The sequence below is a fragment of the Lonchura striata genome, chromosome 20, assembly GCF_050655825.1.
Source record: "Lonchura striata isolate lonStrDom1 chromosome 20, ASM5065582v1, whole genome shotgun sequence".
NCBI lineage: Eukaryota > Metazoa > Chordata > Aves > Passeriformes > Estrildidae > Lonchura > Lonchura striata.
The window spans coordinates 1348220-1370077 of NC_140722.1; the positions used below are offsets into that span (position 1 = coordinate 1348220).

The 21858-nt window shown below is 54.0% G+C and overlaps 1 protein-coding gene across 17 annotated transcripts in view; it reads left to right on the forward strand.

The window, feature by feature from the left end:
- The window catches only part of CHD6 (chromodomain helicase DNA binding protein 6), a 99765-nt gene that overhangs the window by 52978 nt on the left and 24929 nt on the right, over positions 1-21858 (forward strand). For 12 of the 17 annotated variants that reach the window (XM_085557847.1, XM_085557853.1, XM_085557854.1 and 9 more), the window contains 18 exons: positions 2320-2813; positions 6334-6472; positions 6996-7145; positions 9805-9870; positions 10326-10384; positions 11201-11318; positions 12414-12500; positions 12721-12870; positions 13150-13271; positions 13869-14112; positions 14537-14713; positions 16247-16390; positions 17146-17401; positions 17856-18066; positions 18611-18806; positions 19318-19482; positions 19869-20048; positions 20780-20890. In XM_085557847.1, coding sequence (XP_085413973.1) covers positions 2320-2813; positions 6334-6472; positions 6996-7145; positions 9805-9870; positions 10326-10384; positions 11201-11318; positions 12414-12500; positions 12721-12870; positions 13150-13271; positions 13869-14112; positions 14537-14713; positions 16247-16390; positions 17146-17401; positions 17856-18066; positions 18611-18806; positions 19318-19482; positions 19869-20048; positions 20780-20890 — 3069 coding nt within the window. The remainder of the gene's footprint in view (positions 1-2319; positions 2814-6333; positions 6473-6995; positions 7146-9804; positions 9871-10325; positions 10385-11200; positions 11319-12413; positions 12501-12720; positions 12871-13149; positions 13272-13868; positions 14113-14536; positions 14714-16246; positions 16391-17145; positions 17402-17855; positions 18067-18610; positions 18807-19317; positions 19483-19868; positions 20049-20779; positions 20891-21858) is intronic. The other 5 variants (XM_085557850.1, XM_085557855.1, XM_085557843.1 and 2 more) reach the window with 1 other exon arrangement.

Genomic DNA, 21858 nt, shown 5'->3' on the forward strand with positions numbered 1-21858 from the left:
TCCTTGACAAAAGTAAATGTTGTTCTGTTCTACTGCTCTTATCAAGTGAGTAAAATGCTATTCTGTTCTACTGTCCTTATCAGGGGTACTACCTAAAGGGGGCTTACAAGAAAGATGGAGAGGGACTTGTCACTTTTTACATATAGTGACAGGACAAGGAGGAATTGATTCAAACTGAAAGAGAGTAGGTTTAGATTAGATATTAGGAGGAAATACACATATATAGATACTTATATAATATTAGGTATTAGGAAGAAATTCTTTGCTGTGAGGGTGGTGAGGCACTGGAAGGGGTTGCCCAGACAAGCTGTGACTACCCCATCCCTGGGGATGTTCAAGTCAAGGTTGGATGGAGTTCTGAGCAACCTGGTCCAGTGAAAGTTGTCCCTGTACATGGCAGGGAAGTAGATCATCTGTAAGGTCCCTTCCAACCCAGGCCATTCTGTGATTCTAAATTGTTGCAGCTGGTCCCCATTTTGCAAGAGCTGAAACATGCAAAGGCTGGGACTGATCCCGTTGTACAGCCAGTGGTCCCAGAGGCAGCATCAATAGTGCTGATTTTCTCCTGGTCCTGAATAGGACCTTTAATTCCTTAAGTGCCCTGTGATGGCTGGTCCTTGTGGTGGGATGTGCTGTGATAGCTACTCCAGCAGCAGGGGCCAGGGCTGGAGGTGGCAGCACATAGGGAGGGATGCTGGTGCAGCCTGCTTGACTGACACCACTTGTGGGTGGCTGCAGGGGTGTCAGGGTCCTTTCCACTTACAGTCTATTTCATTCAATGCTTCCATCTGATCCAAATCAGAAGTCCGAGTGTTACAGAGCACACTGTGCCTAGATAGCCCTGGATGGGCTGCAGTTCTCAGCCTGTAAGATGTAAAGATTTGCATTTCTCCCACAGCTCTGAGGTGTCTTGAGGAACTGGATGGTGCTGGGGTTCTGCAGAGCCAGGGCATTGCTGCCAGAGGCACTGGCATCTCTCCATTTCAGCACCAGGGGAGGGGCTTGTGAAGGAAGCAGTACCCCTGGCCTAGGACAGCCCTGTGTGTGAGGTGGCAGGGCAAATACTGCCCCTGTCCCCACAGGCACAGGAAATGCTGCCCAGCACTTCCTGGGCCACTCACCAGCTGCCCTACAGGGTCCCTACGAGGAGGTGGCATCTCCAGGCTGGTGGAAAGGGCCCGTGTCTTGTCTCATGGCACTGCCATCAGCCCCCAGTTGCAGGACCAGCTTTCCAGCCCCAGTCGTGCTGCTGGGCTTGGTCTGGTGCTGTCCTATGAGCCCCCTAGCTGTGAGCAAGCCCAGCAATGGCCACTGCTTCCCTCTGGTCGTGGCTGAGCCATGTGTTAGGAGGAGCTGGGGCACTGGGGGTGAGAACTGACCGGTAGAGCAGCTGAACATGTTCCTCTCCCCATCCGTGCAGCACACAACTGCATTTCTACCTGCTCCTTTGTGCATCCCTTGCTCTCTCTTGCTCTGGCAGCTGCTGCAAGGGATGTTTCCGGTTCCCATTGAGAATTGTCACCCACAGCTCCCTTCCTTGGGCTGTCCCCTGCCAGCCCTGCCAGCCTGGGCTGCTCTCCTGGAGTGAAGGCTGCTACACATTGAGCCTGGGCCCTCACAGCAGGTACTCCTACTGCTGCTTGAGGAGTGTGGGGCCCTTCAGTGCTGCTGTCTGGTCATGCCTGCTGGGGGCAATTCCTTTCAGTATTCAGTGCTGGAAAGTTCACAGGAAATTAAGGAAGTGCTGAAGGAGGAAGAGCAGCTGTTCTTTCCTGGCCTGGAGGGAGCCCCGGCACACAGAAGCTCCTGTGAACAGTGCTGGTCTAAACCTTCTCTTCTTCCTCAAGCTCTGCCCCAGATGGACCTGGGAACCCTATTTTTGTTTCTGTAGGCTGCTAGGCATCCCTAATTCCCTCTCCTTGCCCTGCTGGGACAATCTCTGGCTCGGGGCAACAGGCAGGAAGTGCTGTGGATGCACAGGTTGCTCTTGCCTTAGCCAAGTGGAGTCTGGAGTGTTTGATCGAAGGCAGAGCAATGTTTGGGGCACACACTGGGGCTAGCCACCTCTGCTGGGACCTGCATGGGCTAGTGGGGAGACAAAAGGCCTCTGTCAGCCTCTGTTGGGCAGAGATGGGGTGGGGTCCTCCTGTTGAGCTGTGTCTGCTCATGGTGGCTGTTAGCCATAGTCCCCGAATGCTGAGGGATGCTGCCATGCTGCACTGGGTGGTTGGAGGCTTGTGGAGCTGTGGTTCCCCTGGAACACCTGCTGTTTACAGCTGTGGTATTTGCTTCACCTGTCGCCTTGTGTTCTCTCTGCAGCCGCCAAGCTTAAAAACACTGAGCCTCTCCCCAATGTCGTCTGCCTGGGAGTGCAAGACGCAGGATACCTTTGCCAGCAGTGAGGAACAGGACAAGGTGCCCCACCAGGTGACAGTGACAGCCACAAACACAGGTGGCCAGTGCCAGTGCCCAAAGGAGGAGCCCAATGGGGCTGCCCAGAAGCGGACAAGTGCCCAGAACGGGATGCAGGACAGTGGGGGCACAGGGGTGAAGAAGAAACGGAAGAAAAAGGATCTGGGAGAGCAGGAAGGGGGAGATAAAGCAGCTGTGGAGGTGAAACCAAAGAGGAGGAGAGAGCCTAAAGAACCAAAAGAGCCTAAAAAGGTGAAGGAGTCCAAGAAGCCGAAGGAGCCTAAGCAGAGGGAGGTGGCTAAGAAGCCCCGGAAACCTCGGGAACCCAAAGCTCCAAAGGAGTCTAAAGACAAGAAGAGTGGCTCTGAGCCAGCCCCTAGATCAAGATCCAAGAAGAGCAGGTGGGTGGTGGTGTGGTCCTTTCCCTATGCCTGCTGTGGACAGGGCTGTGGGCTTGCATGAGCTGCATCTGGGAGAGAGCAGCACTGGGTGTGCAGGATACTTGGTGTGAAAGCTGGATTTTCTGGTTCGGATGCCAGGATGAGCTCTCTGGCCATGCAGAGATGGGACAGGCAGGTGCTCTTTTGGGGATATGGCTCCATAAGACTTGAGATCCCTAAGAGGACCGGAGAGTCTTGGCGTCTCCTTGGTCTGGCCTTTGTGCTGAGCATCCCGGAGCAAAAGGGACTTTAGGGAGATGTCCCACCAGGACAGTGAGGTGTTGTGTGGTGGAGGGCCTGTCTTATATGATTTGGGGCCTGGGCAGAGGGTATGTGAGTGAGAAAAACCTGGCCCTGGACTGTGGGCAAATGAGGGTCTTGCACACCCTTGGCTCAGGTTTGGGAGGATGGTGGAGCAGATCCCATCCCCTCTTCCTCTCCTGGAAGACTTGTTCCTTTTGGCAGCTGTGGGGCTGGTGCTGACAGTCAAAGCAAGCAGTGGAGGGAAGCCTGAGAACTCCCTTGTACTGCACAGGCCAGTGCCACTGCCTCTAGTAATTCCTCAGCCTTTTAATTAACAGGCTGGTTGGCCAGAAGTTCTGGTCTCTTTTTAATGGAGAGTGTGTGCAGGGAGCAGAGTAAGTCTCAAGAGCACCGATTTAGTTTGGTCTTCCACAGCCTTCCTCCTTCAGAGCTCACTGACAGCCAGATCCTGGAGAGGCCATGGCTGTGGAGTTGCCATTGGGGTGGCCTTTCGTGCCATTGGTATGGGCTAGTTGTGGACAAGAGGAGGTGTGAGTTGCTCAGCAGGACGAGAGCTGGGTGCCATGTCCCCAGCAGATCCCTGAGCCATGCAGTGCTGTCACTTGTGTTCTTCTTTGAGCCCAGAGCTCTGCAGATGTTGGTAATGAGTTGGTGAGGCAGAGCAGATGGAGATGGGCGGATCAAGCGGATAGTGCTGCAAGGGTGAGGGATGGGCTCCTCCAGGCCCCAGGGAAGGCTGCAGCAAAGGGATAGAGATGGAGAGGGAAGGAGAGGGGCTGCAGGCAAGGAAGGGAAGGATGAAGCCCATGTGAATGCAGCATTGCACCCCAGGATGGGTCCTGGGATGAGGGATGCAGCTATCAGATTTTCCTAATGACACTTCTGCTCCACCAGTAAGGACCTACTATACAGGCAGTTCACAGAGATCTGCCCCTGCAGTAGGACCTGTGGGACCAGACCAAAGCAGGGGAAGCCAGGGGAAGAACAGACCTTGGAGATTTGTGAAGGCATTCATGGCTCTTGTAGGTCCAGCAGTGCCTTTGCAGGGTGTTGACGATTGCATACAGGGCAGCCCATGTATGTGCAACCTGTTGTGAGTAGCTGGTAGACAAATCACCCTGCCAGAGATGGGGGTCATGGCAGGGTAACCCCAGCTGCAGATTTGGAAACCCTGGCTCTCCTACTTGGGCACAGCAGGTTCTGGGGGCATCATGGTGGGCTGAAAGGCAGCCAACTTGCTGTGCTGGGTACAGCAGAGCCCTGGTGGAGAGGCCACTTCATGCAAACCACACAATGTAATATAACTCTGTAGCACATCATGCAGCCAGAAGAAACGGTGTTTGGTAGTCTGGGAGTTCCACAAAGCTCTGTGCATTCCTGATGCTCTATCCCAGTATAGCCTGAGCCTGTGGTGCTTCCTCCCACTCATCTAGGCCTTCCAGAAGGACCTAGTTCCAGCTCTGCTGCTGGGAAAGCCCAGCCTGTGGGTCCTCCTTAGAACTTCTCTGCCTCTGTAGCCCCCCTTTGAGCCATGTTTCAGACTTGCTTTAGGCTCTGGGTCAGCCACCAGCAAACCCCTCTGTGTGAGGGATGGCCATGGGTGTCAGGGTGGAAGCTCAGCAGGGAGCAGGGCTGTGTATCCCCCTGTGCTCCCTGGCCACATGGAGCTGGGGAGGTGCCTGAGGGGCTCTGATGGTACAGGGAGGGGAGAGGTGAGCAGTAGGCTTTGGTTAGTTTGTACTCTGTGTGGATGGAATGATTGCTGTGAGTTCTCTAAGTGGCAGATAATGGTGGCATAATTTCTTCTAAATTATTTCTAATCATAGTCAATGACTGACTCATGAATGAAGCAGTTATTAATTGTGACTTACAATTCAATATCTTGGGAGTTATTGTTTGGTGGAAGCACTGCTCACAGAGCATTTTCAGGGCCTCTAATTTAAGCGTATATGTATGGCCAGGGCATTTTTGGCCTGAACAACAGATTTTTGCCTTTATTTTTTGCTAGTCACAGGCAAGAAGAGACTTTTCTTATTAAATGGAGCTAAAATCTTGACATCACTTTGAAACTAATGGTTCCTCTGCCACTGTGCAGATCTGGTATGTGGAGGGGACAAGTGGTGAGGCTAGAAGTGAGGAAGGAGGCATTGCTCAGCCCTGGGACAAGCACCAGCTCTTTGGAGCCATTCTCTTAACAGTGTTCCTTGCAGAGGGAAAGGATGGACTGGCATGCTGTGAGCAGTTGTTTTGTTACCACGGTGCTCCTTGGTCCTGTTTCCTTGTGCAGGCAGGGGTGCAGGTGGCCCTTACTGTGAGAACATGCCATGGGACTGGGCTTGTCTTTCCATGTTTTTCAGGAAGGTGGTGAGATTCATGGGTGCAGAGCCCAAATCCCCTCCATGACCTGAGCATGGAGAATAGTTGCCTGGTGGGACAGAGCTTCCCAGCGGGCCCTTGGAGTGAGCAGTGACTGCTGTGATGGGCCATTGTGCCTGTGGGAGTTGGAACTGCATCCTCCTCTGTCTGTGGCAGTTACAGGGCTTAACTCCCTCCAGCTGGAGGCTCATGCTAGTCTGCTCAGCTGCCTCGGGAGGGGGCTCAGTGCTGTGACTCAGGAACACAAACCGTGAACTGGAGCAGCTTGGGCTTGGTGTAAAGGTTTGCTGGGGTCTGGCAGGGCTCTGTGGCACAGGCAGGAGGTGGCCAGCAGTGTAGCAAGTGCTCCTAAGACTGGGCTTGAAGGTTTGTTTCCAGTGCCAGGACATGGGTTGCCTCCGAAGCTGCTGAACTTTATTTCTGACTTTGGTCAGCACAGGATGTGTTTGGGAGTTCTGTGATGAGAGCAGGCACCTTGCTGCCCTGGCGTACTGAGTTTGGTGGTGGAGAGATCCTCTTTGTGCCTGTGCTAGACCCATGAGTTGATCCCCTGGAGCTCCTACAACCCCTGTCAGGTTGTTCCCTTGGCTGGTGAGAGCACCCAGCCTTCACACCAGGCAGGGCAGAGGGACCCTTTCATCCCAGTGTTCTGGAGCTAGATGGAGAAACACTTGGTGTCCTTAATGAGCATCAGCAACTGGGGATCCCCAGTGCTGGGGGAAGCCCCAGAAGCCTTGAGCAGCCTCTGGGTGATCTGGTGGGAGCAGTGCTCTGTGTGGTGCCTGCTGCCTCTCCCCTGGGATCCCCAGGACATGATCTAACTGTCAGTCTGCCTTGGCAGCAAAGACACCCCTGTGGAGAAGAAGAAGAAAGGGAAGAGGAAAAATGAGATACCAGTGAACAGTTTGGATTTGGATCAGGATCTCCTGAGCCCATCCGTACAGAGCCCAGAGGAGTCTGCAGAGTCAGCTGACAGCCAGGTATGTCCAAAGCCCTCAGCTGGCTGCTGGTGGGGGAAATCCTGGCTGCCTCTCAGTGGGACCACAACAAGGGCCTCCGGGCACAGGAATCAGAGAGCATGTTCAGCACTGTGGTCAGCTTCTATCAGCCTGAAGTCAGCTGTTGGCCCAGGGTTGTGTGCACACTGCTGCCCTGAGCCCTGCATGTGTCAGCCTTGAGTGTCCCTCTCCACCACAGCTCTGGGCAGCTCCCTTTCCTGGCACAACACAGGGAGACACGTTGGCCCTGCAGCCTGGGGGGCTGCATGCCCTGCATCTCTACAGGGCTCCTCTGCCTCACGTCTTGGGTACTGGTGGGGCTCTGTGGTCCAGGGTGGAGATCTCAGCACCACAAGGAGTGCCTGTTCTTCCTACCACCCCCATCCTGCTGGGGCCTGGAAGGAATTCTGGCAGCCCTGGGGCTTTCTCTGTGCCACTCAAGCAAGGAGGAGGTACTTGGTCTATCTGTGCCTCCTGGCACTGCCTTTTTTCATGCTGTATACAGAAACGACGCTCAGGACGGCAGGTGAAGAGGAGGAAGTACAACGAGGACCTGGATTTCAAGGTTGTGGATGATGACGGCGAGACAATTGCCGTGCTGGGAGCTGGGCGAACCTCCGCGCTCTCAGCCTCTACTCTGGCGTGGCAGGCAGAGGTAGTGCTGGGGGTGGGAGTGGGGGTGTGGAGGATCTGCCTCATGCAGGGTATTCCAAAATGTCACAGGCTTGAGGCAGTGGTGGGTCCCATCTTAAAGATGGGGTGAGAGAGTGCCTGTCTGGGAGGGTTCAGGCTGGCTTTTTAGGAACTGTGATATGGACAAGAGTCATGCTGGTCCAACTGTCCCCTCCTGCTTGGAGACTAAGGCCTCTGAAATGTGTCACACAGCTAGACATGTCCTACCCACTGCCCATGCCTACCTTTGGCTTTGGTCTCTATAGGTCCACGATTACCCTATTATTTTATTCCTGCCAGCTGAGGGCTTTATAGGTATTGTGTCATTTTCTGCCTGAATTGTTGTTCTCCATCAATGCCTCAGAGCATTGTGATGCCAGACTGACCCTTGCCAGTTGAGCTGATCTGCTGGGCAGCATGGCAGGGGTCTGGGCAGCATGGCAGGACCACCCAGTGCCAACCAAAACTACAGTTTGGGCCTTTCTGTCCACTGTGGCCTCTGCCCACTGCTTCAGTGCTGGCTGCTCCTTCCTGCCTGTCCATGACTGTGTGTTGGATCCTGCAACTCTTTCCATCTCTCTTGTCACTGACAAAGCTGTCAGATATTAATAATGGTCACTGGTTGTTTTCATGGTGTTTCTGTTACCCTCTCTAGTCCCCTCTTCCCAAGGTTTTGGTGGGTATTAGCTCTGTTGATAAGCCCTGACCTGATGATCCGTGCCTGGCCTGAGGCTGCCACACCCCCGCAGGACATGCTGCCAGTGCTGCTTCGGTTCTGCCTGTGGCTGTGTCCCAGCTGGGCTCCTGGCAGTCATCTCTCCAAGTGAGATTTTCAAAGCAGCAGGTGTGACCTGCCTTTGACATGTGTCCATGCTTCCACCTGGTTCTCCTCTCAGTCCTAAACTTCCACTTCAGTTTGTCCTGTTCCAGATGGGTCATTAAGGCTGATGTCCAAAGCAGCTAGGCTGGGTGGTTGCTCTGAGGCCTGGCCAGCCTTCCCAGCTGAGCCTGCCTGTGGTTGCTCCCAGGATCAGTACTGACAGGCAGGGCAGGATGTGAGTGCTGCAACCTCAGGGCTGTTCTCTCTGTGGCCTGGACTTGCATCTTTCCCCCTGCATCATGGACACGGTCCTAAACAACTCTTTGGGCAGTGCAAGGCTCCTCCAGCAGCCTTCAGACAGCCAACAGTGAGCCACAGACCAGTGGAAGCCTATGTAAGGGCTGTGGAGCTCCCAGTGCCGGGGCACTGCACTGCTGTGATGGCCATGTTCACACAAACCCTCTGTGGGAGAGTCAAGCAGAGCCCAGCAGTGCCAGGGTAGATGCCTGGGAATAGGGGAACAGGCGCTGCATGGTGACTGTGGCAGGAGTGCTTCTGCATGCTCTCTTGAGCTGTCTTAACCCAGTTTAGGGCAGAGTTCCCCAAAAAGGGCAGAAATCTTGCTCTGGGCCTCTGGGCAGCCAAGGAGCCCAAGCAGACCTGTTGTTCCCTGCTCATTTTGTTGTGGTGCTGGGTCCAACGTCCTGCCCTGCAGTCAAGGACAGTGCCAAGGCAGCAATCACCTCTGAGCTGGGGTTGGAAGGGTTGCTGTGGCCCTGGGCATGGTCTTGGCTTTCCCAGACACTTTGAGATCAGTCATGTGGGGTGCCCTGTCTTCCCCAGCCTGCCCCATGCCATTCTTTTAGAGACTTTCTAGTCTGCAAACTGACAGCTCAGGGCTGCTTTGCCTTGGTCCATACTCTGCCTCTGTCGGAAGGGAATGAACAGGGTCCTTCTGCTTTCTGCTCTGCACTTTGCTCCTCCTGCTGTACTATTTTCCAGCCAAAGCAGAACTGATATTTCTAATGCTCAAGCAGGCTCCATGTTTTTGGTGTTCATCATCTCCCCTCCATCTTCCTCTGTGAGTCTTCTCTGTAGCATAGACAGGCAGAAGCATGGCTCTCTTGTCCCTTGGCATTTGGTGCGGCTGATCCTGGCACAGCTGCAGCCAGGAGAGCCTCCACCTCCCCAGAGCTGGCAGCAGGACAGCATTAGGGCCACCTACAGCAAAGCCTGTGCACAGCAAGAGGAGCTGTGCTGGGAACTCCTGGGTGCCAGCAGAGAGTCCTGTGGCCATGGGCAGATGACAGTGTGTGGGTGACATGTGGCAGGGCCTGACAGACATGCTGCCTGCTCTTCTGAGGCCCTTGGGGCCATACCGCATTATGGGGCTGTATAGCTGCCAAGGCATAACCAGAACATGGCATGGAGAGTGCTTGGAGCAGGAATGTGCACATTTTGGCGTAATTCCTTCCTTGAATCCATGGGCAGAAGTGCCCAAGCTCCCTCCTCTTTTCTGGGAGGCTTTCCACCCTCTCTGGCTGCACTGGTGTAGCTGGAAGGACCCGCAGAGCAAACCTGACAATGCTGTGGCCTGGCTAGCCTGAAGAGGACAGGCAGAGGGTGAGTGTAGCTGGGCTGGCAGCGTCTACACCCTCACACGCAGCAGGGGCTCCCCAAGCACAGCTCTCCCAGCTCCCAGTGCTGACTCTGTCTGCCCAGCTGGAGGACTGGGAGAGGAGCAAGCAGCCATTCAGTGCTGGGAGAGTGCCAGGGGCGTGTGATGAAGCAGAAAAACAGAGCTCTCTTCTCCTGTCCACAGGAGCCTCCTGAGGATGATGCCAATATAATTGAGAAGATCCTTGCCTCCAGGATGGTGCAGAAGGAGGTGAGTGGCAAAGATGTCAGTGGGGCTTGAAGTCCCTGATCAGAGGACGGATGGGACCTGGCTGCCCTGTGCAGCAGGGACATGAGACGTAGTAGCAGTTGGTGCTCTTGCTTCTGTGGTGGAGTGCTGGGGTGTGACCAGATTGTCACCTTTCTGAGCTGTGGATCAATGTGGTGCCTCTCCTGTCCTGGGCACCAGAAAGCCTCTGGAAAGGAGTCAGGCCTGGGCTGATGCCCAGAAGGTGTTAGAGTCCCCCATGCTCACGGATGGTCTCATGTCATGTTCCCCAGGGCTACTGCATCTTTGGAGCAGCAGCACAATGAGTGCCTGGCTGTCGTCACCATCCCTGGGGCTCAGTCCATGGAGCCTGTGGCCAGGCAGGGGATGGCTGAGCATGCCCCTCCAGCTTCTGCACAGTCTCTGACTGTCACTGACTCTCCTTCCCTTGGTTTCAGGCTCATCCTGGAGGCCTGGCATTTGAGACAGAGGAGTTCTACGTCAAGTACAGGAACTTGTACGTGCAGTGTTGTACTTGTGGTGCTTTTTCTGTGGGCCCTGTGCATGGAGGAGCAAGGACTGTGCACTCCCACCTCCATCCCACCCCTAGCTGCAGCCCCAGCATCCCTGTTTTCCTGCCCCTGTTGATGCCTTGAGAGGCTACCTAGAACAGAGGCTGGACAGTATTAAAGGAATAAAGTAGGGATTTATTAAAAGGCCTTCAAAGGATACATCTTGGGCAGTACAAGACCCCGGCTGAAGGTACACCCAGGATGGACAACGGCTCATGAGTTTTCACACTTTTATAAGTTTTGGTCCATTTAGGTTAATTGTCCAGTTACAGCTTCAGGTTATGAAGTCCCATCCTCCCAGCTTGCTCTCCTCAATTCGCTGTTTATACTTTTTGGGCCTGAAGCTGCAATGGTGTCATTGTTTCTCAGGCTGGAAAAGGATTGTTTTGTCGATTTAAACTGTGAAAAGAACTTACTAACATTTTATATGAAGTTCAGAGTTATATACTAATGCAGTACAGAATTTGCAATAAAAAAAAAATTAAATAAAATATTGGAAAATATTAAAGCTAAAATTTAAGGCATCACTGTCCTCCTGAGCCAGCTGTGGTGGGAAGCAAGGAAGTTGCTGCAGCTTCAGTGCTTGGTCTTGGCTTGGTCCTGGGGCATGGCTTTCCCCAGTTTGGGGTGGCATAAGCATAGGCGTAGGCATGGGCTGGGCATTCTCTGGATTGCTGGGAGATCCATGCTGCTCTGTGTGGTGGATGGTTTGGGACCAAAGGCCTCTTTGTCACATGTTGTTGATTTTTTCCCCCCTGCAGCTCTTACCTCCACTGTAAATGGGCAACGCTGGAGGAGCTGGAGAAGGACCCCAGGATCTCACAGAAGATAAAGCGCTTCCGGAACAAGCAGGCTCAGATGAAACATATTTTTACAGAGGTGAGAGTGTAGCACAGTAGCAGTGGTGCCTGACTCTGAGCAGGCCCTGCTGCCCAGACCAGTCTATCTCCAGGCCAAAGGCACCAGGTCTGTGATTGTGCCCTGGACACCTCTAGTGTCACTGGTGGAATTATGAGCAGTAATGGAAGAATGGAATTATTGCCGGGCACTGCCAACTCTGGAGGAGTTGCTTGGTGTGAGGAGGGCAGTATATAGGGCTGGAGGTGCTTCTGTGGTGGAGCAGAGATGCTGTGGGAGAGAGGGAGCTATAAGTATCTGGGCTTAGGGCAGCTCCTGCCTGCTCTTCTCTATAAGAAGATTAATCTTGCTTAGTATGAAAGGTGTTTTATAATTTATCCTGCTGCTCCAGAGATAGTTGTTGGATCGCTTCAAACTGCCCCTTTCAAGTGTAAATCAGGCCAGTAGGCTATGAAAATTTCTTCTTTGTAGCTGGAAAGCTGGGGGTGTGTGTCAAATTTCTCACTCACGAGTCTGTTTGGGGTCTTTCTCAGGATGCAAAAAAAAAACATGTGTTGGAACACTCTGTACCACCAACAGTTCAGGAAGTAGCACATGCTCTTTTCCTATAACTAACTGGGGCTTGGGAAGTTGTGAGTGTAGAAATCTGATTTTTCTCCTTCCCAAGCCCTAGGTCATGTCTCTCCAAGGACTAGGCCAAGTGGGGCAAGAGGGAGGCAGAGACAAAGACGAAGGTGTCACCCCTTGCAGCCATGGGGTTCACTGGGTGCTGTGCACTGTGGCTGTCACAGCTCTGGATGCTGCACATCAGCTGGAGTAGACAGTTTAGGACTTGTACCTTGGGGCCTGATAGGCTGGAGAGGACATTCCTGCCTTCCAGCAAGGGCAGCATGGAGCATGTGACTGCTCTAAAGAAAGAGCTTTGCCTTCTGCCAGGTTCCTGCATCCTCCCTGCCGAGAGACAGACGTCTGTACCTGTGTCCAGGGCACTTGGTGTGTTGCACACAGCTAGCAGTATCCTGGGGAGAGATGCCCCGCAGCTGTTTACTTGTGCCCATCTGTTTAACCCTGGAATCACATTGAACTTACCTCCTGTTTTACTGTTTGCCATCACAGCCTGATGAAGATTTGTTCAACCCTGACTACGTGGAGGTAGATAGAATTCTGGAGGTGGCTCACACAAAGGACCCTGACACTGGGGAGGTGAGAGACTGCATCTCTTACTTGCCCCATGGAGGGAAGGAGGGAGACTTGACAGGAGGCCTGGCCTCATGGTGTACATTGTGGGTCATCTCTGAGCACCCTGAGCCTTCCCAGCCTTCCCTTGCACAGGCTTCCCCTGTCTCCAAGGGCCTTTGGCACAGGCTGAGTGGAGGGCTGCTGACCCTCCCTGCCTCTGAGCCTGTTTATTTCTGTGCTGCAGGAGGTGACTCACTACTTGGTGAAGTGGTGCTCACTACCCTATGAGGAGAGCACTTGGGAGCTGGAGGAGGATGTTGACCCAGGGAAGATTAAAGAGTTTGAAGCTCTCCAAATTCCTCCAGAAAGCAAGCACATGGTAACGTACCCTGAGGTAACGTACCCGGCTGGCAGCTCTCTGCCCTGGGCGCAGGGACTGGCTGTGTCTTGCCACAGTCCAGCAGTGTTGACCTTGTCCCTGTGCTGCAGTGCAAGCCCTGTATCCTCCCCTCTGGAGGTCGGAGGGTGGGTTCCATAGACCAAACCCTTGCTATGACTCAGCTGTCAGTGACTGCATTGAAATGTTGTCCCTGATGTGCAGCCCCAGCAGTGTGATTTGGCCTCACTGGGCAGTAGCATCTCCCATGGACCTGCTCCCTCTGTCCCCTCCTAGGAGCGCCCAGCGTCTGAGTCCTGGCAGAAGCTGGAGAAGTCCCGGGAGTACAAGAACAGCAACCAGCTGCGGGAGTATCAGCTGGAGGGAATGAACTGGCTGCTCTTTAACTGGTATAACAGGTGAGGAGGGGCTGGAGCCCAGTGCTGCCATGAGCAGTCCTGTTGGCAGCAGGCCATGTGTGTGCTGTGATGGGAACAGTGAAGCTGGGGAGCAGAGCGGACAAACAGGGGCCTGACAGAGCAGCCACTGAGTCCTTCAAGCGCTGGAGCTGGCAGGCAGCTGCCAGAAACAGTGTATTTGCTTTAGCTTTGCAACTGAATCTTTAGGAATGTTTCTCCCTGGTATATGCTGATGAGTCTTGGAGATAATAGGGCTTAGCTATGGTTCTAACATACACCTGGTTTTTTGGTATTGGCCAGGCTATTGGTGACTCACTGTGTGGCAGGCAGGTGGGAATATGCATGTCCTTGCCTGCACTAGGCCATCAGAAAACCAGTATCTTTCATACTGATTTTGAATCCATGACCTTACAAGAAGTTGGCTGGCTTTACCCAGACATATTTGGGCCGCTATACCAAAGTCCCTGCATACTGCATGCTGGAGGGTCAGAGAAGTGTGGCCAGAGGTGGTCTGCCTGACATCCCATCAAAGAGTTGGTGACAGAGTGGTTTCTGCCCCCAAGAGCCACATTGACCTGACCCTGTCCATCTCTGCAGGAAGAACTGCATCCTGGCTGACGAGATGGGGTTGGGGAAGACAATCCAGTCAATCACTTTCCTCTCAGAGATATTCCTGATGGGCATCCATGGCCCCTTCCTCATCATCGCACCTCTCTCCACCATCACAAACTGGGAGAGGGAGTTCCGCACCTGGACAGAGATGAACGCCATCGTGTACCACGGCAGCCAGATCAGCCGGCAGATGATCCAGCAGTACGAGATGGTGTACAGGGACACACAGGTGACTGACTGATGCACACAGCCCTCCCAGCATGTGGCCCTGGCTTCCTTTACTTGGGAAGCACTGAGCTGCCTGTGGAGCTTGTTCATTTAGGGAAGGAAAGGTGATCTTTGCAGCCCCATTTGCTGGCATGGGCTCAGGTTGCACTGTGTGTGAGTGAACAGGCACGACACATGCACAACGGGGAGGGTGCAGCATAGCCCTGGTTCTTGTCCAGGCCTATGTGTCTGCCCTGGGGCAGTGTCTGGATTGGAGATATACAGCCTGTAGCCATCAAGGAGGCTTGCAGAACCCTGCCCAATGCTTGAGAGAGATTATTCTGGGGAAATTCCAGCTCAGAGTCAGATGCTTACACTGTGAGACAGGAGGTCTGACAGTGTGCTGCCACCTCGCAGACCTCAAACTCTGGTTTCTGTTTCCCTAGGGTAACCCTCTCCCTGGGATCTTCAAGTTCCAGGTGGTTATCACCACCTTTGAGATGATCCTTGCTGACTGTCCGGAGCTGAAAAAGATCCAGTGGCGCTGTGTGGTCATTGATGAGGCACATCGTCTAAAGAACAGGAACTGCAAACTCCTGGAGGGGCTGAAGCTCATGGCCCTGGTGAGCATGTCTTGCCTGGGTTCACAGGGTGTGCTGGAGATGGCCACGCTGAGCAGTCAGATGCCACTGTCAGCAGATTAGGCCCTGTGCCAGGCTGGAGGAAAACCATCCAGGGGGCCCCTTGGTGGACAAGGCACTGCTGCCCTGCAGCCCTCACACACTTCTTTTTGCCAAAGTGGGATATTACCTCCCCCTGTGCCTTACCACCTGGGGGTGCTCACTGCCAGAGCCCTGCCCAGCCTTGCAGCACAGTGTAAGCTGCTGCAGTACATGGGGACAGTTGCTGACCAGTCCTGCACAATACCTTGTGCCCTACACTGGGCAGGGCTGTGGTGTTCGAACTGGTTTCTTACTGCTGTGCAAACATATTACTCCATGCCAGGGGTGGGTTAACAAAGGGATCAGTGAGCTGCTCTGGAAAATTATTTGGATGTCCAGCTCTTTTCCAGCCAGGAAAAACAGCACTGCTGTTACCTGGACCAAGGGCCAGCAGGCCTTTTGGATCTTCCAGCTGTACTCAGCTTCCATCACACTCGTAGCTGGGCCAGGGCTCTGAAAATAATTTGTCTTGTGATTCCCAGGAGTTCCAAAAGACCCTGCTGTTTCCCCTGACTTTGTATCTTGTGTAGGGCTCTATTGCATTGTGAACTTGGGTCAAAGCAGGATTGCTACTGGTCCCTCTTCTAAACCACCACCTTCCTTTGTACAACTCCTATGGGAGTCTCCTATCTTAAAATTGCCCTTCTTTCCTAGCAGGCCACTCCTGAGGACATTTCCTGCACTAGACTGTGCAGGAGGATTAGCCTGAGTAGTGAGCCGAAGGCTCTGACAGTGTTGAGACAGAAGAGCTGGTGCACCCAGGACCAGCACCTGGTGGTGCCCATGTGTCAGGCATGGGAGGGAGAGCATTCTCCTTGAGGGATCATCTGATCCTCACAGACCCAGGTCTTGCGGGTTGTTTGGACTTCATCTCTTTTTACTACACATGTACCTACATGGTGAACCCCTTAAGAAAAGCTCCCCCTTGTTCCAAGTGCACAGACATACCCTAATTTGGAGCACCCTGCTGAGACTGTCCCTAACAGCAGGCCATTGCTGCCCCTTGGTGTCCCATGGCTCTAGGTGGTGTTCCCACTTGCTCTGAGCCCTGAAGACAAGCATCCTGCCCCTTGCTGCATAGAAGCTTGGGCTCTGTCAGCACCCCTGTCCAGCACCAGCACAGCCCTACCTGACGCTCTTGTGCCAGGGCAGGGCTGAAGCCTGGGAGCAGTGTGAGATCCTGAGTTTGGCTGTTGCTGCACAGAGGTGGACTGGAACATGTGCATGGGAGTGTCCTGGAGCCACAAGACAGTGTTGTGTGGCAGTGACTCGGTCAGGGCTGTCACCATGGCCAGGGAAGCCTCTCGGTCTGTATGTGGTCCTAGGCCACCCAGAGTGCTTCTTAGGCTGGAAGACAAGAAGCATTGTGCTCTTGGGACACCTGCAACCCCAGCTAATGGGGTTGAGCCCTCAACCTGTTTTCTGTGTTCCCAGGAGCACAAGGTGCTGCTAACAGGTACCCCCCTGCAGAACTCGGTAGAGGAGCTCTTCAGCCTCCTAAATTTTCTGGAGCCACAGCAGTTCCCCTCAGAGACAGCCTTTCTGGAAGAGTTCGGAGACCTGAAGACAGAGGAGCAGGTACTTGGAGCAATGATACCAGTGACTTAGCACAGGCCACTGGGACACCTGGTGACCAAACCAGACATGCATTCAGACATGTGCTTCGTGGAAGTGGATAGGACTCCTCAAAAGAAGCAAAATTTTGACAGAGCCCCAACACTGCTCTGGGGAGAGGAGACCTGCCCCTACCAAGGCAGTGCTCTACTCCCAACTCACTCCCTGCTGCCCTTGCATGCCTGAGTAGAACAGCTTATCTGCCTCTCCCTCCTGGTCTGTCTCTGAGACCAAAAAGAGTGCAAGGGGAATGGGGAGGTCAGTAAGTCCATGTGTCAATCAGCCTTGTCGGGTTCCCCTGAAGAGCCTTCCTTAAAAACTCTCCTTGAGTATGGGTCATGGGAAGCTGCTTAGTTGCCCGGGCTGCCCCACTGCCTTTTGAATGTGAAAATTGTACAAAGATTGTCATTCTGTGGAAGTAGGCACAGGCACATGAAGCAACCACCATCTCAGCTACCATCCAAACTCTCAGCTCTCCTCCTGTATCAGACACCTAAGGCTGCTGGCAGCAGAGGCATGTGGAGTTCATAGCCTGGGACTGGTTCATGACTGCCCCAAGGACGCCAGCCCCTGAAGTTGTCCTGGCTGGCTGCTGAGCAGCTGCTCTAGTCACCTGTAGTGGGTTTGCAGCGTGGGGAGGCTCCAGTCTAGCAGACCCCTCTGCTGGTTCATGTGCTGCTGTGCAGGGAGGGCAATGAGTGTCTGTGCTTGCTCTGCAGGTGAAGAAGCTGCAGTCCATCCTGAAGCCCATGATGCTGCGACGGCTGAAGGATGATGTAGAGAAGAATCTGGCACCCAAGCAGGAGACCATCATTGAGGTGGAGCTGACCAATATCCAGAAAAAATACTACCGGGCCATCCTGGAGAAGAATTTCTCCTTCCTCTCCAAGGGTGCCAACCAGCACAATATGCCCAACCTTATCAATACCATGATGGAGCTGCGCAAGTGCTGCAATCACCCATACCTCATCAATGGTGAGGACTGTGCACAGGGGTTTGTTGGGGGACACACAAGTATCGCTGCAACATTTACTGTTCACTCCCAACAGAACCTGCCCAGCTAGGGAGCCAGTTCAGGCCTTGTACTATCTGCTGATGGCGTGGCAGTGCTCTGTCCTGTTGCCTTCCCAGGCAGACCAGCTCCCTCCAAGGGCTGCTTGCTGATGGGCTCCTTAGGGTCTTCTGAGGCTCACTGTGTTTGGGGGTGTTCCAACATAGGACCAATGTCCCAGCCTAACTTGTTCTGCCAAGAGCTGATGTGAGCCCTACAGAAGTTTAGTCCCAGGAGCGGAAGGTTTGCAGGAGGTCTCTAGTCAGCCTCCCTAGCTCCGACTGCCTGAGTTCTGTTGCTCATGTGGTCCTTTGCTGCTGCCCTGGGCAGCTGCACTGCCAGTCTTGCTAAGAACTCACATCTCTTTTCACCTGGCAGGGGCAGAGGAGAAGATCCTGGAAGACTTCCGTAAAACACACTGCCCAGAGGCACCAGATTTCCAGCTGCAGGCAATGATCCAGGCAGCTGGGAAGCTGGTGCTTATTGACAAGCTGCTTCCTAAGCTGATTGCTGGTGGGCACAAGGTGCTCATCTTCTCACAGATGGTGCGCTGCCTTGACATCCTGGAGGACTATCTCATCCAGAGACGGTTAGTACAAGCTCCAGCATTCACCACGGCTCCTCCACAGTACCTCCATGCTCTGCACATAGAGTGGCAACAGGCAACAGTGGCAACAGGGTGGGGATTTCACCATTCCGTGCCCACATACTGATGGATCTGAGTTGCCCTGTACTACTGATGGATCTGAGTTGCCCTGTACTACTGATGGGTGCAGAGACCCCAGAGCTAAGCACCTCAGACCTTTCATTCTGTGTGGTCTAGGACTAGTCCTCAGAGTGAACAGGTAGAAGTAAATCCTTCCCTTGGTCCTGGTTCCCATGAACCCCATATTCATGCAGCATGCATGGGGTTTGTGATGATTTTGTTTAAGGGGCACAACTTTTGGGAGCAGCCACAGTGCACGCAGGCTGATGGGGCCTGGGCCTCTACATGGGCACACAAAAGGTCATGCCAGAAAGTCCTGGCTGGTGTGCCCACACAGCCTGGGGGAAGGAACAAAAAGGGATTTGAAGGCCACAGTCTCTTCAGGCACTGCTGTGATTCTGCTCTAACCTCTCCCCGTCTTGAGCAGGTACACCTATGAGCGCATCGACGGGCGGGTGCGCGGCAACCTGCGCCAGGCTGCCATCGACCGCTTCTGCAAACCCGACTCGGATCGCTTTGTCTTTCTCCTGTGCACGCGGGCAGGTGGGCTGGGCATCAACCTGACCGCTGCTGACACCTGTATCATCTTCGACTCTGACTGGAACCCACAGAATGACCTTCAGGTGATGGGCTGGGCACGGCCAGGCTGTCAGGAGGTCCTGAGGCACAGCTTCTATCACTTGTGCCGGGCAGGGAGAACAGGGCAGCAGCACCAGCTGTACTGGGCACGAGGTGTCAGAACAACTGGCAGGAATGTCGGCAGCGGGGGAAAGGACATGGAGGGGATCATAGTTTGGCTCTGAAAACACTGATGTGCCACAGAGCAGGCAGCACTGTGTCCATACCTGTTTTGGGAGTGGGTGCAGTGTTGTGTGCAACATCTGCAGAGAGCCAAGGCTCCAGCCTGAGCCCTGTGTCCTTACCTGAGGGTGCTGGGATCTCTCATTCCTGCTCCACAGCTGTGCAGGCTGTGCCAGAGCCCTGCCAGGTCAGCCACAGGCAGGAAATGAGGGTGCTGTGGTGGATGGGAGGTGACTGTGGTTGAGTGTAGATGCTGATGCAGAGTACCGCAAGTCACACAGTCCTCTTACAGCTCAGCTCCCTGCACTGACACTGTGCCCTCTGCACTGACAGGCTCAAGCTCGCTGCCACCGTATTGGGCAAAGCAAGGCCGTGAAGGTCTATCGTCTCATCACCAGGAACTCCTATGAGCGGGAGATGTTTGACAAGGCCAGCCTGAAGCTGGGCCTGGATAAAGCTGTGCTGCAGGACATCAACCGCAAGGGCAGCACCAATGGGGTAGGTTGGCTGCTGGAGCAGGGCCGGGTGGGAGCCTCTGCAGGAGATCTCTCTTCCTCCCCCTGCAAGTCACTGCCAGGTCAGAGCAGGGACTGGGCAGGCTTTGAGGAAGGAGAGCCCAGTCCCACACACTTGCACTGCTGCTCTTTGGGCTGCCAGGCTGTTCCTGCACTGCCATGGGGATAGGGGATATGTGATGCTGTGTCTGGAGTGGCATTTCCTGACAGTCCCTCAGAAAGAGTTTTGAAGTGACCTCTTTGCTTTGGCAGCAGCAAGTCTGGGTTGGCTTAGAGCCCTTTCTCCTGAAGCAGAGGGAGGAGCCTTCTCCTGTTGTGCAGTGGTCATGGTTGCTGGCCAGGTTGGTGATGCCCCTGTGCTTTGAGCAGGTTCAGCAGCTCTCCAAGATGGAGGTGGAGGACCTGCTGCGGAAGGGTGCCTATGGCGCACTCATGGATGAGGAGGATGAGGGGTCAAAGTTCTGTGAGGAAGACATTGATCAGATCCTCCAGCGCAGGACACAGACCATCACAATCCAGTCTGAAGGAAAGGGCTCCACATTTGCAAAGGTATGCTGTGCTCCAGTGGGAGGGAAGGGGGATTTTCTTTGGGGGTGGAGGAAGGAGAACATGCAGGGCAGTAGTGGTCAGCCAGCCTCCTACCTGTGTGTGGACACCTGTCCAACCTCTTACTTGTGTATGGAGACATGTCCACGTGGAGGCCAAGCTCTGCTGTCTCAGTGTGCCAAGTGAGACCTTGGCTATGCTGGGGCTGGTGTGGTCTCCTGTCTCTCTGGTGGTCAGCAGAGCATTGAGGAGTAGCCACCAGCCTGGCAGGTGATAGAAGGCTGCCTAGGAAGGTTCAGCCATGAGGTCTGGCTCTCCATAGGGACCCCAGGACAATGGCAGGACCCAGCTGCTGGGCTGCAGGGTGCCTGAAGCCAGGTGCTGCTGTGCCATGTGGAAGCTGAGTGCTGTGGGGCCTGACAAAACCCCCAGACAGAGCCTGAGGAGCCAGCTCTGTGGTATGCTCTGGCTGGTGCCTGCTGGGGCCACTAAGGGCTCTCCTCCTCTTGCACAACCCAGCCTTCATTTACAGTGGGTCAGGCATGACTGCAGAACAGAGGGTTTCAGCTCCGTTAGGCAAACAGAGAGCCCTCTGGCACATAGCAGCTTAGGGTGTAACATCCCACAACAGCAAGATTGTGCATTCAGACTGGCATGTGGGGGATCTCTGTATGGAAGAAAGCACACCTGGATGGTGGGTTGCACCCTGTTCACTCCTCTTCTTTCTCTCCTAGGCCAGCTTCGTAGCATCAGGAAACAGAACAGACATTTCCTTAGATGACCCCAACTTCTGGCAAAAGTGGGCCAAGATAGCAGAGCTCGATACAGATGCCAAGAATGAAAAGGTAGGATGCAGTTTGTGCCCAACAGCTGATCTGGCACCATGGGGCCTGGTGTCCAAGTGGGAGCTGCATGCTTCCTCTAGGTTCCTGAAGAGGTTTCTGTTTGGCATCAAGAATTACTGCAAGGGAAGACTGACCCACAAATGCTGGCTAAAGCCCTGATTTATTTAGCCACATATTGGTCTGTCTCCCTGATCTTTTGGGGTATTCATCTGTACTCCTAGCTACTCCCAACAATCTCACCCTCTGCTTGAGAGCATTGTCCAAATGCTTCTTGAGCTCTGGCAGTCTTGGAGCTGAGCCCATTCCCTGGGGAGCCTGTTGAATGCCTGACCACCTTCTGGGAGAAGAACCTTTTCCTGATGCAGCTCCAGTCATTCCCATGAGTTCTGTCCCTGGTCCCAGAGCACAGCGATTCGAGCTGCCCCTCTGCTCTCTTTCCTGAGGGCTGACTGGTACCTCTGTCTGTCAGGAGGTAGGATGGGACAGATGGAGTCCCAATACTCTGCTGGCCCTGCTGAGGTGATGGGCTTGGCTGCAGCTCAGGTCTCTCTTCCCAGCTCCTTCACCAGGCACAGGGTGCTGCCAGTGGCTCCAGTGCGGCCCCATGCTGTACGAGATGGTTTTAGACAGCAGCAGGAGAAAGGTCCTGCAACTCTGCAGAGCTCACTGTTCAAGCTGGAGCAATGGGGGAGAGAGAGAGAGAGAGAGAGAGAGAGAGAGAGAGAGAGAGAGAGAGAGACAGAGTGTGCATGCATGCGCGCGCGCGCGCGCATGTGTGTGTGTGTGTGTGTCCCGTGTACCTGAAATCCAGGCAGATTTACATTACATTAGTTCATTCAGCAGGAAAGTGTAAGGATAGGGGAGCAGGTCCATGCTATTTAATTTAATATTGCTCCCTCTTGCACCTTCTTGGAAGCCACTTTTCCTTTTCCAGCCCACCTGTCCCCCTGACACAGAGATTACACTGC